Source organism: Mustelus asterias, chromosome 2, assembly GCF_964213995.1.
Source record: "Mustelus asterias chromosome 2, sMusAst1.hap1.1, whole genome shotgun sequence".
Classification (NCBI taxonomy): Eukaryota; Metazoa; Chordata; class Chondrichthyes; order Carcharhiniformes; family Triakidae; genus Mustelus; species Mustelus asterias.
In genome coordinates this window covers 119,446,582-119,466,433 of record NC_135802.1, presented here as the reverse complement: position 1 = coordinate 119,466,433, position 19,852 = coordinate 119,446,582, and the positions used below count along the sequence as shown (strand labels likewise).

At 44.0% G+C, this 19,852-nt stretch overlaps 1 protein-coding gene across 7 annotated transcripts in view; it reads right to left on the bottom strand.

The window, feature by feature from the left end:
- Positions 1-6,007: 6,007 nt before the first annotated feature.
- Positions 6,008-19,852, bottom strand: part of LOC144510701 (inactive ubiquitin thioesterase OTULINL-like) — a 104,154-nt gene continuing 90,309 nt past the window's right edge. For 4 of the 7 annotated variants that reach the window (XM_078240423.1, XM_078240479.1, XM_078240451.1 and 1 more), the window contains 2 exons: positions 14,722-14,991; positions 6,014-14,173 (listed from right to left, as the gene is read on the bottom strand). In XM_078240423.1, the coding sequence (XP_078096549.1) occupies positions 13,994-14,173; positions 14,722-14,991 (450 nt within the window). In that variant the 3' untranslated portion in view covers positions 6,014-13,993. Of the gene's footprint in view, positions 14,174-14,721; positions 14,992-19,852 lie in introns of all 7 variants that reach the window. The other 3 variants (XM_078240469.1, XM_078240433.1, XM_078240441.1) reach the window with 3 other exon arrangements.

The window sequence follows — 19,852 nt, the reverse complement described above, 5'->3', positions numbered from 1 at the left end:
GCTGGTCGAACATAGACGAGGGAAGAGCGGTAGATGTAGTTTATACGGATTTCAGCAAGGCGTTTGATAAGGTGCCCCATGCAAGGCTCATTCAGAAAGTGAAGGGACATGGGACACAAGGGGACATTGCTTTGTGGATTCAGAACTGGCTTGCCCACAGAAGGCAAAGAGTGGTGTCTTTTTCAGCATGGAGGTCGGTCACCAGTGGAGTGCCCCAGGGATCTGTTCTGGGACCCTTGCTCTTTGTGATTTTTATAAATGACCTGGATGAGGAAGTGGAAGGATGGTTGGCAAGTTTGCTGATGACACAAAGGTTGGTGGGGTTGTGGATAGTGTAGAGGGATGTCAGCAGTTGCAACGAGACATAGATAAGATGCAAGACTGGGCGGAGAAGTGGCAGATGGACTTCAACCCAGATAAGTGTGTGGTGGTTCATTCTGGCAGGTCGAATAGGATGAAAGAATATAATATTAAGGGTAAGACGCTTGGCAGTGTGGAAGATCAGAAGGATCTTGGGGTCCGGGTTCATAGGACGCTCAAAGCCGTGTCGCAGGTGGAGGCTGTGGTTAAGAAGGCGTATGGAATACTGGCCTTCATCAATAGAGGAATTGAGTTTAGAAATCGGGAGATAATGCTGCAGCTGTATAGGACCCTGGTCAGACCCCACCTGGAGTACTGTGCCCAGTTCTGGTCGCCTCATTACAGAAAGGATGTGGAAGCCATTGAAAGGGTGCAGAGGAGATTTACAAGGATGTTGCCTGGATTAGGTGGCATGCCTTATGAGGATAGGTTGAGAGAGCCACGTCTTTTCTCCTTGGAGAGGCGAGGGATGAGGGGTGATCTGATAGAGGTGTATAAGATGTTGAGGAGTATTGATAGAGTGGATTGTCAGAGGCTTTTACCCAGGGCTGAAATGGTTGCCACAAGAGGTCACAGGTTTAGGGTGCTGGAGAGTAGGTACAGAGGAGATGTTAGGGGTAAGTTTTTCACTCAGAGGGTGGCGGGTGCGTGGAATCGGCTGTCGGTAGTGTTGGTGGAGGCGGATTCGATAGGGTCTTTTAAGAGACTTTTGGATAAGTTCGTGGAAGTTAGTAAGATAGAGGGTTGTAGGTAAGCCTAGTAGGTAGGGACATGTTCGCCGCAACTTGTGGGCCGAAGGGCCTGTTTGTTCTAAGATATGATTTTCTCAACACTAGGTTTTACTATCTGCTTCTTTCACAACAGTGCTCCCATTCACCATGTTCAGGTCTTTCCAAAAGTACTGGTCCCAATGCCCAACCCAGTTTCCTTCTATCGCCCCAACTTTAGCCAAGTCCCTTGATCCCAAGCTTCCTCCCACTGCGTTGTCTCATCACATAATCTCCATTTCCTCACTCCATCTTACCCAATTGTCAAACTTTCAGTCTCCCATTCCCAGCACTGCCTCACTGACCCCCATTCTTCATTCTCCCTAAAGCCCCATTGCTTATTCTACCTCCCTCCACAACTCCCAATCCCCACTCTCCCAGTTCCCCCATTTCCTACCCCCTTTCTCCCCTGACCTTCATTTTCCAGTCTCCTTCTCCCTTCAACTCCCAAAACCATTTTCATTCCTCTGATCCACATCTCTCTCAAATCCAATCCCACACTTCTCTTTAGTTCACGTTCTTCTTTCTCTCCAATTCCTGATTCAGTTTTCCTGGGCGGCATGGTAGCACAGTGGTTAGCACTGCTGCTTCACAGCTCCAGGGATCTGGGTTCAATTCCTGGCTTGGGTCACTGTCTGTGTGGAGTTTTCACATTCTTCTCGTGTCTGTGTGGGTTTCCTCTGGGTGCTCTGGTTTCCTCCCACCGTCCAAAGATGTGCGGGTTAGGTTGATTGGCCATGCTAAAATTGCCCTTAGTGTCCTGAGATGCGTAGGTTAGAGGGATTAGTGGGTAAGTGGGGGTGGGGCCTGGGTGGGATTGTGGTTGGTGCAGAATCGATGGACTGAATGGCCTCTTTCTGTACTGTGGGTTTCTATGTCTACAGACAGCAATTCGCATCTCCGTTTTTCTCTGACACCCATTGCCCAGTCTCCCTCAATACAATCATTGCTCATTTTCTGTCTCAATTCCACTTTCCTGTCCGCTCCCTATCCCTTGATTACATGAGATAAGCATTCGATTGATCTCAACCTTAAATGGACTCAATGATGGAAAATCCACAAACTTCTGGGTAGAGAATTCCAAGCCTTCCAATCTTCTGAGTAAAATATTCTTTATCTTAATCCTAAATGTTTTACCCTTTATCTTAAGGCTATGTCACTTTGTATTAAGATCCCCTTCCCGGGAAAACAACCTTTCAATGTCTACCTTATCAAACCCTTCAAAATCTTGAATATTTCAATGAGATCACCTCATTCTTATAAACTCCAGCGAACATAGACCCAATTTTCTCAGCCTCTTGTCATGGGAACCAATCTACTGAACTGTTGCTGTTGTGTCTCGAAGGCAAGTATATCCTTCCTTAGATTTGAGAACAAAACTGCACACAATATTTCCAGGTATGGTCTCAAAGCTCGGTACAGTTCAATCAAGATTCCTATTTTTGTACTCTAATCCCCTTCTAATAAAAGCCATGCTATTTACTTTCCTATTCGCTTGCTCTACTTGCACAGTAATATTCTGCATTCCTTGTGCAAGTACACCCAAATCACTCATGAGTGACTTATAGTTGTGTGCTGTATTTTGTAATGAGCCTTGTTGGTAATTGTTCTCAGGCTCTTCAATTCCAGATCACATCAGTGCTTAGGCTTGATTAAAATATAAATAGGAATTCAATTAACTTGTCAGATGAAGCATATAAGATGCTGAGGGGACTTGACCCAGTGGATAAAAGGATAATGTTTCTTCTCTGGGGGAGACTAGAACCAATGAACATAGTTTAAGAATATGGGGTCTCCTTTTTAAGGGAAGATGAGGAGAATTATTCATCTGTGGAATTCTCTTCTCCAAAAACCAGTGGAGGCAGGGTCATTGAATTTATTCAAGGCTGAATTAGGTAGGTTTTTGATCAACTAGAGAGTCAAAGATGATGGGGAGATTGACAGAAAAGTGAAGTTGTGACCACAACCACATCACAGAAAACTGCTGCAAATCGTAACCACCATCATTCCAAAGGAGGTCAGTTATCTCAGTAAGGAGTCTGACAACACCAGGTTAAAGTCCAACAGGTTTATTTGGTAGCAAACGCCACTAGCTTTCGGAGCGCTGCTCCTTCTATAAGCTCCTTATAACTATAAGCTCAATTTGACTTTATAGATTTATTTAATTTGGATATTGTTTGGTTGGGGGGGGGGGAGTGCGTGGGTGTCCCCAAGAATTCAAGGGTTGTAGATATATTTTGAAACCAGGAGTAAATTCTACATAAACTGTGTGTGTGTTTAATGTTCTGGCAGATGATGGGATTCAACATCCTTAAAGAGGAATAGGAGTTTGTAGAGCAATTATAGAATGGGCTTTGTAAGAATGATAGTTGTTTTGAAAGAGTAAGATGCCTGAGGGAACTACTTTAAGTTTAAATTCATTTATTAGTGTCAGATGTAGGCTTACATTAACATTGCAATGAAGTTACTGTGAAAATCCCTGAGTTGCTACGCTCCAGCGCCTGTTCGGGAACACTGAGGGGGAATTTAGCATGGCCAATGCACCTAACCAGCATGTCTTTGGACTGTGGGAGGAAACCAGAGCACCCGGAGGAAACCCATGCAGACACAGAAGAACATGCAGATTCTGCACAGTGACCCAAGCCAGGAAATGAATCTATGCCCCTGGCATTGTGAGGCAGCAGTGCCATCCACTATGCCACCGTGCCGCCCTTGTGGCAATCATGGGTCCAGGAATGTTAAGGATTTGTCAGAAGTAAGAGACTGAAAGAAGAAGCAGGTAGGTTTCATGTAAGGGATCCACATGGAAAATGCAGAGGGCTTGGAAGAGAAACTACAGAATGAAACATAGAAAAACTACAGCACAAACAGGCCCTTCGGCCCCACAAGTTGTGCTGTACATATCCCTAACTTCTAGGCCTACCTATAACCCTCCATCCTATTAAGTCCCATGTACTCATCCAGGAGTCTCTTAAAAGTCCCTATTGAGTTTGCCTCCACCACCACTGACGGCAGCCGATTCCACTCGCCCACCACCCTCTGTGTGAAAAACCTCCCCCTAACATTTCCCCTGTACCTACCCCCCAGCACCTTAAACCTGTGTCCTCTCGTAGCAGACATTTCCACCCTGGGAAAAAGCCTCTGAGAGTCCACCCGATCTATGCCTCTCAACATCTTATATACCTCTATTACGTCTCCTCTCATCCTACGTCTCTCCAAGGAGAAAAGACCGAGCTCCCTCAGCCTATCCTCATAAGGCATGCCACTCAGTCCAGGCAACATCCTTGTAAATCTCCTCTGCACACTTTCAATCATTTCCACATCCCCCCTGTAGTGAGGCGACCAGAACTGAGCACAGTACTCCAAGTGGGGTCTGACGAGGGTCTTATAAAGCTGCATCATTATCCCCAGACTCCTAAACTCAATCCCTCGATTGATAAAGGCCAGCACACCATACGCCTTCTTAACCACCTCCTCCACCTGCGGGGCCGATTTTAGGGTCCTATGGACCCTGACCCCAAGGTCCTTCTGATCCTCTACAGTACTAAGAGTCTTTCCCTTTATATTGTACTCCTTCATCCCATTTGTCCTGCCAAAATGGACTACTATGCATTTATCTGGGTTGAAGTCCATCTGCCACTTGTCCGCCCAGTCTTGCATCCTATCTATGTCCTCTGTAACTTCTGACATCTATCCATAACCCCACCAACGTTCGTGTCGTCGGCAAACTTACCAACCCATCCCTCCACTTCCTCATCCAGGTCATTTATGAAAATGACAAACAGCAAGGGTCCCAGAACAGATCCCTGGGGCACACCACTGGTGACCGACCTCCATTTAGAAAAAGACCCATCTACACCCACTCTCTGCCTCCTTTGGGTAAGCCAGTTCTGGATCCACAGGGCAGCAGCCCCTTGGATCCCATGCCCTCTCACTTTTTCTAGAAGCCTTGCATGGGGGACCTTATCGAACGCCTTGCTACAATCCATATAAACCACATCTACCGCTTTCCCTTCGTCAATGTGTTTAGTCACATTTTCGAAGAACTCCACCAGGCTCGTAAGGCTCGATCTGCCTTTGACAAAGCCGTGCTGAGTATTCTTGAGCATACTAAACCTCTTTAAATGCTCATAAATCTTGTCCCTCAGGATCTTCTCCATCAGCTTACCAACCACTGAGGTTAGACTCACCGGTCGGTAATTTCCTGGGCTATCCCTATTTCCCTTCTTGAAAATAGGAACCACATCCGCAATCCTCCAATCCTCCGGCACCTCTCCCGTCTCCATCGACGACGCAAAGATCATCACCAGAAGGGAGAACAAAAATCAGTTAGGCAGGGAAAAAAGGAGAAAAATGACAGTAGAGACATCTGCATGAATGTCTCAATCTTGGGGACAAACATATCCATTACCTTTTCATACTTGACGTTGGATGTGAGTGTGAAGGGGATCAAGGAGTTTCAGGAGAGTGAAGCCCTGATGTGGTCAAGCCTAATTTGGCACTAAATGATTAAAGTGCCCAGTGAATGACTGATCTAAAGATGGCAGTTCTTGGATACAGAGCAGTGAAAATAGAAACTGTTCTGGAGAAATGGCTAGAATGGAAGAAGAAGGAGTAATCTGTTAGGAACAAGGGTTTTTAAAAATTCATTCAAATACAGATGTTGCTAACAAGCAGTTTTATCACCTAAACCAATCTGACTAGATTGTATGCCATCGTCTGTCCTACCAGTGGGACAGGACATGAAGATAAAGAAATCTGGAGTGATAAAAGTAGAGCCAAAGGATCACTTCAGTACAGAAGAATTTTACAAGTTGAACATGGTCATAAACTACTTTTCCCTGTAGATAACCAACGTATATTAAAACAAACTAAAATGTAAAAGGATTTTTAAAATACTTTATTGTACATGGCTGATTTCAGTGTGTTAATTCCAACAAATTTCAAATACAAATGTTTCAATCTACAATTGCCACAAAAAATTTGAATACAATTTTAAAAAATCAATATTTACAAAATTACCTTACCCAGTTTTCTATCAATGCCAAGCTTTGTCGGAGTACAAAACTTAACTACAACAATCACTACAAATGTCTAATTTTTTAAAAAATGAATTGCGTCTCTTGCAAAACAGACAAGAGCAATTAAGAAACATCAAATATTTGATTATCCACTATAACAGTTATAGAAATGTTTGCATATTAAATATTCTTCAGTCACATTTTGGTTTTCATAAACCTTTTTGAAAGATATGAAAGGTCCCACAAACAAAAATATTTCTATTTATTGTAACAAAAGGCCCCAGTGCATTCTAACCTTTTATGAAGGGGACAATTTTGATTATACTGTTTTTTGACAGGAATTGAATGCTTTTACGAGGAAATCTACAGTCTTGAGTACAGCACCACCTTCCTTGCTGGAATGCACTGCAGCTGAACAAACAAGTCTGCTTTTAAAGGATCGTACAAGGATATCACGTAACATTTGCAACACTTGCATCTTAAACAGAGCAGTTTGAAATTACCTTTTTCAAAAACTATACATTTCCATATTCCAAAGCAAATAATTCCATAAAGGTAGTTTTATGTTACAGTACCAATATCTTAATGACTCAGACATTATGGAATGTATTATCTTTCACAATTTACCAAAACGAAAGGATCTTTAAACTGGTAAATAATGACCAGGATTCTCCCTTTTGCATTCTAAGTGCTCCCACCAACAGGAAAACTGGTGTTTCCTGCTGGCGTTTGCAGCGCCTGTCAGGTGGGATTCTCCCACCCTCAGCATTTAAATTTATGCATAACCTGAAACATGCCAGCCACTCCATCTTTACAAAGTTCTCAGCCCTACTGCTTTTGTTCCGAACCACAATGTTTATAAACATTCTATACCTTTGATTTGCAGGTTGGATCATTTACGAGGTTTCACTTCCTCTTTTCTACCTGTAATGTTTACAAAGCATCAAGACGCATTCAACCATGAAGGGAAAGAAAAACAAACATAGCTCCTGGCTAGTTGGTAAGCGATCCAACCTGTCGATCAAAGCACTTCAAAAGAACCAGGCACCTGATGCTACTCTTTCAATGTTAAAAAAAGGTACTCCCCAGTGAAACCCAATCCCTGCTGTCCATCAAAACACTTCAAAAGAGGTTTTCAGAACAGTTATGCTTTATGAGAGAAAGCAAGGCGATCTCCCTGGTAAAACTGACAGGTTCTTTCTATAAGACCACTTTAAAGAGGTCATTTAACACCTGGAGATTGACATTAACCAGGACCCATGCAGACTGTGGAAAGGAGGGCTTTGGTGATTTTGAAGGCTTCCAGATGTCCAAAGAGCATTGATATCGGGACAGAGACAATAATGAATATCTTGCCCAGAATGGTGTCTGAAATCACCATCCTTTCTTAGGGCAACAAGGACAGATTCAGCCACTAGACCACCTTCTGAGGAGAGTCCAGAGGTCAACCCCATCCTCCCAGCCTGTGTCCACACAACCCCCTGGTCCCTTGGGGGCCCCTCCCTCAGCAGCCTGGCAGAGGGGCATACAGGCACTGCACCTACCTTGTTGCACATCCCATGGCACCAGGTCCAGATTTGTCAGGACCTGCACCAAAGCCCAACTTCCCATTGGGAGGGCAGGTGCATCAGGGGAGGGCTTTAAGCCTGATAATTAAATGCATATTAGGTTTTTGAATATTCGTCAGGTTCTCATCCACTCTGGGCATAAACCTCATCAGGGCTGGCGGGAAGCAATGTGGCAGGTTTGCCACCCCGTGGGTATCGTGTTTTGGGCCCGACATCCAATTCAATAAGCTGTCAGGATTTCTGCCAGGGGCTAGCAGGGCCTGGTGAATACCAGCCATCGTCTCTTTCATTATTGGTAGAAGCATAAGATTTTGTGACTAAAATACACAAAAGAATTACATGCATAAATATTTATCACATATTTATGAGAGATAAATAGTAGAAATTAAGTTTTACATGATAAAGGCTTCTAAATAACCATTTTAAAATGGGTTTTCTGACCATTTGTGAATTACTGGAAGGATGCAACAGAACTATTATGTTGTCATCTAAATTTTCATATACTGTACGAAGCTTGTGATTAAATAAATGTAAACACATTAGTTGCAGAAACAACATTCTCCAAATTGCCACCAAGAGGTACAGAGTATTACTGTAGGTTACGCCTTCAAAATATAATCCTAAATACTTAAAGTAACACAATTATTTCCCCTCTTTTTGGGAAGTGATGGTTGAGGTGATTGCAGAAAGAAACAGTGTAAGGAACAAATATAATGGCAGGACTTCTACGGCTGCTCAGCCCTGCAGGATTCTCTGGTTCCACTGGTGGCACACCCACGCCACAGGTTTCTGGGCAGCGTGCGGTGGCTTCAATGGAAATTCCCATTGACAGTGATGGGACCAGAGAATCCCGCCATCAGAGATCGCTGTGCCACCTTCTGCCACCGAGAAAAACGCTGAGGGGAGGCCAGAGAATTTTGGTCATTGTCAATCAGCATAAAGAAAAGGAAAGGAAAATTTACATGTAAAGAGTTCCACTCAAAACCCGAGGACATCCCAAAGTGCTGGACTATCAACTAAATACTTTGGAAGTGCAGTCATTTCATCAAAAGCACAAAATGATTTCCTTCACTGTCTCGTATATGGAATTTCTGCTCAGTATCATGCTATCATACACATCCAACAGGTCAATTCAGACCAACAATGCCAGAGACACAGAGAAGAACAAGTCCAGGGGTAGAGTTTTGGGGTCACCCGTTTTTGGAACCCAAATATGTCCCCGCCCCTGACCTGTCTGCAATTTTCTTTATGGGGGGGTGGGGAGGCAGACGAGCCCCCTGTCCTTGCCCAAGTTGGGCCACTTCTCGCCTCAATTTTGAGACTGTCAAGAAGAGTTTAGTGGCAGGGAAGAAGCTCAGTAGGTGATCCTCCTTGGGCCTCAAGCATGAAAGGGGGTCTTCCTGTAGGGCCTCCTCTCCATTTCAATCTATAGAATCCCTGCAGTGCAGATAGAGACCAATCCGCCCATCAAGTCTGCACCGACTATCTGAAAGAACATCTTACCCAGGCCCACCCTATCCCCGATGTAGAGTTGCCGGCATTGGACTGGGGTAGGCACAGTAAGTAGTCTCACAACACCAGGTTAAAGTCCAACAGGTTTATTTGGTACCACAGGTGAGTGAACTCTGATGAAGGAGCAGCGCTCCGAAAGCTCGTGCTACCAAATAAACCTGTTGGACTTTAACCTGGTGTTCTGAGTCTATTTACTGTGCCCACCCTATCCCCGTAACCCTGTGCATTTACCATGGCCAATTCACCATACCTACACATCTTTAGAAACCATAGTACCCAGAGGAATCCCACACAGACACAGGGAAAACGTGCAAACTTCACACAGACAATCATCCAAGGTGGAATTGAACCCGGGCGTGGTGCTGTGAGGCAGCAGTGCTAACCACTGTGCCACCCTAAAGTCCCTCACTAAGTTCTGCCCCGGGTTATTCCCTTCCCACTGGCCTCCCCATCAAGACCCCCACACCCTTTCCCCACCTTCCTTGAGCCTCACCTCACCTCCACTCCCCATTGAGTCCCCCTGCGCTTACTTCATCTGGACTCGGGTCTAGAATCGGGGGACTGCTTGTGTTCCCAGTCCTGGATCCTGCTGCCACTGCTGGGACTACAGAGCTGCTGGTCAATCAAATTGGTCAGCTGCTCTCTGAAGTGGAAATTCTGCTCGAGTATTAAATGACTGCTGGTCTGGCACAAATGGCAGGATGGGTTCCCCTCCAACTCTTCAGGTGGCAACCCTGAAAAATCCTGCCCTTGGAGTTTAGTTAGTCCTATTGGTACACCATATTCAGAGGGATTAGGACGTGGGTACAGGATACATACAAGGGGCTCAGATCATAATATATAAAGGCTGAGATTTCAATGCAGTACTCATGGAATGCTAAATTATTAGAAGTGCCAAGTATTGGATGAGATATTAAACGCAAAATCCTGTCTGCCTACCGCTTGAGCTCAGTATTTCAAAGAGTTACAGTAATTGCATTAACAATAATGGACTTGTCTAGTCTAAGAGAGATTACCCAGCAAACCTTGACCTGATTCTGGTATTAAAGAATCCCAGCCAACTCTCATATAAACAATGCTGTCAATTTTCATATTGGCCATTCTCATGACAATTAAAAGGATTCCCTTCAAACTACAACAACCAATTTTTAAAATCATCTTTACTATATTATAAAGAAAACTCCAGAATGTTTCCTTATTTGATGCAGCCTAAACACTTATTCAAAAATCATCTCTTTATCCTTCCTGCAATCGGAAGTATTTGTTTGATGCACTAACATTGTTAACCCACAATGTGCCACATATTAACCATCTCAAACATGTGCTGCATTTCTGCAGCAAATCTGATGTTAACATTAGAAGCCAAAAGAGAAAATGCTGGAAAATCTCAGCAGGTCTGGCAGCACCTGTAAGGAGAGAAAAGAACTGACGTTTCGAGTCGGGATGACCTTTTGTCAAAGCCCCAAAGTAAAATCAATGTAAAATTAACATTATAGGGTGATTTGCAATTTCCTTTTTAAAAAGGGGAGAGTTGGAGTGACAAAGAAGTTTGAAGAGCAATTTTAGGTGGCTGAAGGCTCTCTCTGGCTTATTATAGTAATGAGTATATCCGTGTGTTTAAATAGCTTTAATACAATATTTCCATTATCGCTTTTGAACTTTTTTTTAAGTCACTCGTAGGATATGGGTGTCGCTGGTTGGCCAGCATTTATTGCCTATCCCTAGTTGCTCTGGAGGTCAGTTGAGAGTCAATCACATTGTTGTGGCTCTGGAGTCACATGTAGACCAGATCAGGTAAGGACAGCAGATTTCCTTCCCTAAAGAACATTAGTGAACCAGATGGGTTTTTCCAACAGTTGACAATGGTTTCATGGTCATCAGTAGCGTCTTAATTCCAGATTTTGTTTTGTAAATTGAATTTGTATTCCACCATCTGCCGAGGCGGGATTCAAACCCAGGTGCCCAGAGCATTAGCTGAGTTTCTGAATTAATAGTGATAATATCACTAGGCCATTACCTCCCCAAATTGAATTGAATTGGAGAAAGATGAAACAAGTTTCCCTGAATTCCCTAACTCTGAAGTGAGTAAATTAGACTCCTGAAGGAGAAGTGTATGAGGTTTCAATAGCCTGTGTTACTTTACTAAGTATGTGATATTCCACTTATCTGGAATTCCAGGATATAGATCTGAAACCAGTATTGATTTCCACTGATATTTCATTAAACATGTCAGAAAATATTTCACATTCAATTAATCTTGAAGAACAGAATATATAACAAATTTTAATCCAGGAATTTGCATACTGCATTCGCCATCTGCCATTTTTGGAACTTTGTTCAATTCTGCTAAGAGAATAAAAATCAGTTTATTTGTTTGCTTTTTGTATCTAAAAATGATCAATCATACTATCACAAATTGAATTATAGGTGAATATTTGATTTGAGAAATGTCAAACAGATGATCACCAATAACTCATTTTCTTCTAATTGTCGTTAAAATAACATTAGTCATAAGTTTTGGATGTAGGGGTTATGTTCTCCTAATGTTATAAAGGACAAAGAAGGAGTTTTATTTTCTGTATTACTCCATGTAAACATATGCTTCTATTGATTCATTTATCAAAACTGCCCATTATCATACACCATTGCAATTGATGTTATTACAAGTTAACTTTTTAAATAAATGTTATTCATTCTCGGAATATCCATGTCACTAACAAGGCTATCATTCACTACCCATTCCTAGTTGTCCTTGACAAGAAATCTACCTTCCATGTGTCCAAGCTGCCGTGGTGCAATTACGACTTGGAGAGAAACTTGGAGGTGAAGGTGTCCGATGCTGCACCTGTTCTTCTGGGACTGGAGGCTGCAGGTTTGGGATGAGTTGTTGAGGAAGCCTCAACAAGTTTTTGCAATGCATCCTGTAGATAGTATACAACCTAGTCCATGGAAGTGTAGGACATGCTATAAAACTCTCGACTTGTATTTTGTAGATTGTGGAGAGGCATTGGGAGTCAAGAGAGGAATCACTCATTGTAGAATATCCAGCCTATTATGGTATTTACAGGTCTGTTTCAGTTGAGTTGCTGCTCAATTGTAACCCCCAGGATATTGATGGTAATATTGAAAGGGGAGGTGGTTAGACTCTCTCCTCTTGAAAATGTAATTGACTGGCAGTGTACAGTATTAATGATTCTTGCCCAAACCTGGGTGTTGTCCAGGTCTTGTTGCATGATGGCATATACTGGGCGGCACGGCAGCACAGTGGTTAGCACTGCTGCTTCACAGCTCCAGGGACCTGGGTTCGATTCCCGGCTTGGGTCACTGTCTGTGTGGAGTTTACACATTCTCCTCGTGTCTGCGCGGGTTTCCTCCGGGTGCACCGGTTCCCTCCCACAGTCCAAAGATGTGCGGGTTAAGTTGATTGGCCATGCTAAAATTGCCCCTTAGTGTCCTGAGATGTGAAGGTTAGAAGAATTAGTGGGTGGTTATGGGGGTAGGGCCTGGGTGGGATTGTGGTTGGTGCAGACTCGATGGGCCAAATGGCCTCTTTCTGCACTGTAGGGTTTCTATGATTCTATACTGCTTCAGTATCTGAGGTTATAGTGCTGAATACTATGCAATCAGCAGCAATTATCCCATTTCTAACCTGATAATGAATGAAAGGCCATTAATTAAGCAGCTGAAAATAACTGGGCCCAGGATGTTGCCCTAAGGAACTCCTTCAGTAATCTCCTGCAGCTAAGATGATTGGTCTGCAACAGCCAGAACCATCTTCCTTTGTGCTAGATAGGACTGCAGCCACAGTAGCGTTTTCCCTCAAACTGCAGCTTTACCATGATTTCTTGATGCCACATTTTGTTGCCTTGATGTCCAGGGCAGTCACTCTCACCTCATCTATGGAATTCAGTTCTTTGTCAGAAGCATAGAAAATAAAAGGATAAAAAGAAAAGAAAAAAGTTTTCTCCGCCAAACCCTATCTCCTCCACCCAGCACCATTTACCATAGTACTGTCCTAAGTTAGAGATGACACGTTTCTGTGTGAATTCTGCGGGGCAGCCAAAAAAAGTTCAAGAATCACTGTCTAAATTAATCTAAATCACTTTCAATGTGGCCAGTTCACTTGGAACCACCTCAATTATCGAGTCACACTGAGTAGATTTTCTGGCCTTCGCTTAATGGAGTTTTCTTTGGAGGATCAGCAAACTAAACAGGGAGAGGGATAGGAGTCTCTTGGCATCACTTGCTTGGGGGTGGAGCAGGGAAAATGCAGTTGTTTGCTTTGTACAAACAGAGGACATTTAGGTGATGAAAGGCTCCAGAATGCAGAATGACAGCAGGCATTCCACAAATTGACTCTCTTTCTGTTATTATGATCTCCCACCCCCTTCAAAAATAATATTCCTTGTTTAATGATTATCCAGTGACCTCTTGTTGGGATTAGGATGACAGTGAGCACATTGTCTACGTTAAACAGATGGTGGAAATGGAGTGGATGATATAGGAGGAAAATGGTGACAATAAGACATAAAATATCAATCGTCTCACTCTATATAACATTATTTTGTTTATGGATTTGAGTTTTGCATTATTTAGATCTACCTTTGGCAAAACTACAAGTATATTCAAAAATGTTTCAATAAAAGTTAAAGTAATAGACATGATTGCTACAAAGTTGCATACAATGATTATCATAGCCGCATTAAGCCAATTTAAATACCCAAAATGTAGACAAAATGTTTCCTCACAATTTCAGTACTGTAATTCAGTTCCAGATAATGGGAACATTGTAATGTCGGTCATCCTCAGTTAGAAGGAGAACTTCATGCCATTCTCTATGGCAATCTGCAGGATAATATGATTCAAATTCTTCAGTGCCATACTTGTAGAGTCTGAAGGTTCTGATCTTCAAGTGAAATGTAAATCCAAGAAGAAACATTTCAATCTAAAAAATGGAGAAATAAGTAAACAAGTGCACACACACACACACAGATGAGAAATCATGATTTCAACTTTCAGACAAATGTTATTTCAAGTAGCGCTGAAATATTACCGACAACAATCATCTTTCATGCATTCTTTTTTCTCCATCAACGCAAAAAAAAACTTAGGCTGGGAGACACGAATCAGTCTCCCGGCCCACTGCGCTCATGAGAGAATAGCCCCCCTAGTTCTGTATGCTAATACCTCACAATCTTGTTCATTTCTGCAAATAATTTTACTTGATTATAAATCAAATTAGTAGATCACCATGATAAAAAGTCTTTCATGGCTGATATTAATTGTCTGCTAAAGTGTAATGTAGTATCATCCATAATTATAACGCTACAGATATTATACTATGGAATGGCTGATTGGTAACCCAGAAGCTCACTATCCCACTTAATGCGTCATCTCAATTTGTATGGTTTAGCTATTGGGAAAGCAGATTCACCATCAGAATTAAACAATAAAGAAAGTTTGTGGAGAATCCAAACAACGACCACCACATACCTGCTCCAATCCACCTGTGTCACCAACATAGTTGAGGTGGTTCATCATGAAACTTAAAGGATCAGATGACGAATCACGAGCAAAGAAAAAGGCACAAAAGCTGGGAACATCTTCTCCATTTCTCATGTTCTCATGAAGCTCAACCACAGTGCACAGCATAAGAAATTTCATGGCTTCAAACATCTTGTATTCATTCTCCTGTTCACTGAACAAATTCAAACACATTTCTGTTCTTTTCTGATGGTCTTTAATTCCATAAATGTTGATCCACTGGAACAAAATGAACAGAGTTTTAATCTAGGTGCAACAAATTGATTTATAGGGTGATCTATCAAACAGATTCAATCGACGTATCATGAGCACGGAATAGGGTAAATTAACATGCCTGGATGGACAATGCAGCGGGAGCTGATAATGAGGTTACCTGCCAGTGTGAAATGACAGTGGGAATATGTGCTCCCATAGCGGGCCAGCTTTCCCAACAGAGGCCGGCGTGAAGCCATTTTGCATCCCATTAATGGAATGCAGGTGAAGGCCTGGCTGGAATTGTGCCCAATCCTGTCCAACACCACCAATGCGATTTCACATCAGTCTGGAACATGTCCGTACCAACATGGCATTGAGATGTCAGGCGCACCTGGGAGAAGGCCTGGACAACTTGCAAGGAGTGGAAGATGGAGGCCTCAAGTGGTTGTGAATCCTGGAAAATCACTTAACAGTGAAAGGGTGAAGCATCTCCTGCATGGATGGTCCCGCTGCAGGAGATTCCGGGACGTGGATGCTCCCGCTGCAGGAGATTCCGGGACGTGGATGCTCCCGCTGCAGGAGATTCCGGGACGTGGATGCTCCCGCTGCAGGAGATTCCGGGACGTGGATGCTCCCGCTGCAGGAGATTCCGGGACGTGGATGCTCCCGCTGCAGGAGATTCCGGGATGTGGATGCTCCCGCTGCAGGAGAGTCCGGGACGTGGATGCTCCCGCTGCAGGAGATTCCGGGACGTGGATGCTCCCGCTGCAGGAGAGTCCGGGACGTGGATGCTCCCGCTGCAGGAGAGTCCGGGATGTGGATGCTCCCGCTGCAGGAGATTCCGGGACGTGGATGCTCCCGCTGCAGGAGATTCCAGGACGTGGATGCTCCCGCTGCAGGAGAGTCTGGGACGTGGATGCTCCCGCTGCAGGAGATTCCGGGATGTGGATGCTCCCGCTGCAGGAGAGTCCAGGTGGATGCTCCCGCTGCAGGAGAGTCCGGGACGTGGATGCTCCCGCTGCAGGAGAGTCCGGGACGTGGATGCTCCCGCTGCAGGAGATTCCAGGACGTGGATGCTCCCGCTGCAGGAGATTCCGGGACGTGGATGCTCCCGCTGCAGGAGAGTCCGGGACGTGGATGCTCCCGCTGCAGGAGAGTCCGGGACGTGGATGCTCCCGCTGCAGGAGAGTCCGGGACGTGGATGCTCCCACTGCAGGAGGTCACCCACATGAGGTACTATTGGACGGCAATGATCTGTGTTGTGGTGGCGTGGGGTTGGTGGCAATTAGATGGGGAGAAGAGGAAGGAAGAGGTGGGGAGAATATGGAGGCTGAGACGTGGGCAGGAGAGGTTGTGGTGGAAGGGGAAATAGGGAAATCATGCTGGGGTTTGTTGTAGAAAACAGTAAAGTTATATCATTTCTGGGGTTGGCAGGATGAGGAGGGGATATGTTTATTGTCTTGCAGGGGGGCACCTCAGGTAGATAATGAATTATAGACATTCACCTGCACAAGTCAGGGCCTGTAGGTTCACTATGGTGTAGCCAGCAAGCTATTGTTTAATACAAAAATGGCCAAGCAAAGAAGAGGACACTACTACACTTCAGGACAAGAGATTTTAAACTCCAGGCTGACAGTGTGTGGCTGCAAGAAGAAATTATCGTTGTTTACCTCAGACAAATAACCTTGGTTTTATGATGGGTAATAAAGTCAGCAGGATACTGTACAATGGTTGTTTTCAAGGGGGAAGCTGTAACAACACATCCATGATAATAAAGTCATTCTAATCGAAGAAATGGAGCCAGGAGGTTGGGTATAAGTGCTAAAATAACAGAGGACAACTGACCTAAGGTCAGACAGCCTACCATAAACCGATTTGGATGATATGCCTATGGTTAAAGCTTACGTGCAGAATTGCATGTGTTCAAGCCAGTCTCAAAAGAGTAAATATTAGAGTTTGGAAAAAAAACAGAACCAAAAGAAAACAAAAGAGGAAGAACCTCAAGCTTTAAGTTTGATGAAGTCTGATCCCTCTCTGTGCCTGGCCAGTAGGATTTGATTTATTGCCACATGTATTAATATACAGTGAAAAGTATTGTTTCTTGTGCGCTATACAGAAAAAGCCTACTATTCATAGAGAAGGAAAGGAGAAAGTGCAGAATGTCATGTTACTGTCATAGCTAGGGTGTAGAGAAAGATCAAGTTAACGCAAGGTACATCCGTTCAAAAGTCTAATGGCAGCAGGGAAGAAGCTGTTTGAGTCAATTGGTACGTGTCCTCAGACTTTTGTATATTTTTCCCGACGGAAGAAGGTGGAAGAGAGAATGTCCAGGGTGCGTGGAGTCCTTAATTATGCTGGCTGCTTTTCCGAGGCAGCAGGAAGGGTACACGGTGTCAATGGATGGGAGGCTGGTTTGAGTGATGGACTGGGCTTCGTTCATGACCCTTTGTAGTTTCTTGCGGTCTTGGACAGAGCAGGAGCCATACCAAGCTATGATACAACCGGAAAGAATGCTTTCTATGGTGCATCTGTAAAAGTTGGTGAGATTCGTAGTGGACATGTCGAATTCCCTTAGTCTTCTGAGAAAGTAGAAGCATTGGTGGGTTTTCTTAATTACAGCATTGGCATGGAGGGACCAGGACAGGTTGTTGATGATCTGGACACCTAAAACCTTGAAGCTTTCTACTATTTCTACTTCGTCCCCATAGTCGTAGCCAGGGGCGTATGTTCCACAACGCTTCCTGAAGTCGATAAGTATCTCCTTCATTTTGTTGACATCGAAGGAGGGATTATTGTTGTCGCAGAAGTTCACCAGATTCTCTATCTCTTTCCTGTACTCCGTCTCATTATTGTTTGAGATCCGACCCACTACGTTGGTGATCATGGAGAAGTTGTGTTGCCTATCCTTACTGATTGCGATCTGTGGGTTAGGAAGTGCAGGATCCAGTCGTAGAGAGAGGAGTCAAGGCCCAGGCCAGGAGTTTGGAGATGAGTTTCGTAGGAAGCCTGAGCTGTAGTCGATAAATAAGAGTCTGACATAGGTGTCTTGTTATCTAGGTGTTCCAGGGTTGAGTGCAGGGCCAGGGAGATTGCGTCTGCTGTGTACCTGTAGGCGAACTGTAGTGGATCCAGGCAATCTGGGAGGCTGGAATTGATTCATGCCGTGACTAACCTTTCGAAGCACTTCAAAATGATGGATGTCAGAGCCACCAGACGATTGTCATTAAGGCACTCTGCTTGGCTTTTCTTTGGTACCAGGATAATGGTCATCTTCTTGATGCAGATAGGGACCTCAAATTGTTGTAAAGAGAGGTTGAAGATGTCTTACTCCTTGCAAATATCCAGTCTCTGGAAAACAAGCTAGATGACCTTAAAGCCAGACTCACTTTTCAAAGAGAACCGAGGGTCTGCTGTGTGCTCGGTTTCACGGAGACATGGTTCACTCCTGCTTCACCGGACTGTGCCCCACAACCAGAGGGCTTTTCAATCTACTGAGTGGATAGAGACAGCCCTACAGGTCCATGAGGTAAGTATAAACAGTTAAAATCTGTGTTTATAAACTTATTGTAGTATTTATAGGGGAATAGAAGCATTTAATTGTGAAATAGTGTGAGAAAGTCAGCCTTGTAGCAGTCATAAGTATTTAAAGTTTTCCTACATTTTCCTAATAAAGATGTGATTTGATTTAATGATAATGTTTTTTTGTCTATCAATTAACTGGAGTAAAGGTCTCAGTTAATAAGTGGAGCCCCCGGGTGGTCTTGAATTAAAAATGGGTTGTGTAAGTGACCACGATGTCATAGGCAAAGGACAAAGGGAATGTAAATCATGGTTTATCTTAATGAAAGGAAGAGTTGACTGTGAGTTTCCTTGAGGGATAAAGGAATTGTTCAGTATCAAATGAGCATAGGATCATACCAAACTACAGAGTCAGGGACACTGTGTCAGCTAACCTATGGATACCTGAAGACAGATCCAGGATCTGTGCGAGTGAAGTTAGACTAGGAAATCAGCACGGGTAAACTCTAGAGTCAACCATGCAAAGGTCTAAGATCCATCTACTAGGGGGCAGAAGGGCGTACGGGTATGCATTAGACTTGGAGGGGCTGAAATGGGAATTTAGCAATGGAAGACTATCAGTAAGGTTTCACTAGTGAAGCGAAGTAGGATTGATGGGGCTGCCTTCGGATATGGACTAGCAACAAGTCCAATCACCTGACCCCACACCCAGTAACTTCCTGTGTCAAATGGCTAGGTTGAAGAGTGAGTGAGCATGACATTCGGGGGTCCATGGCCTCCGTCATAAATGAGAATGGTGCCTAGTATGAGGTACAAGAGAAGTATGTACAGGCTAAGTGGTCCGAATGTACAAAATATCTTAAGGTTTCTTTAGACGGACAGGAGTCTCCTGCAATCATAGAATCCCGACAGTGCAGAAAGAGGCCATTCGGCCCATCAAGCCTGCACCTACAACAATCCCATCCAGGCCGTATCCTGTTAATCCTATATATTTACCCTGCTAATCTCCCTGACACTAAGGGGCAATTGAGCATGGCCAATCAACCTAACTTGCACATTTTTGGACTGTGGGAGCAGCACGGTGGCACAGTGGTTAGCACTGCTGCCTCACAGCGCCAGGGACCCGGGTTCGATTCCCGGCTTGGGTCACTGTCTGTGTGGAGTACCCATGTCTGTGTGAAGTACCCATGTTTGTGCAATTAACTGTACCCATATTTGGGACAGGCCAATACCCCAGAGATCGGGGGCCTGCCCTGCTGATATAGATCATACACAATGAATCCCATGACAGATTTACAGGATCTGCGTGGGTTTCCTCTGGGTGCTCCAGCTTCCTCCCACAGTCCAGAGATGTGCGGGTTAGGTG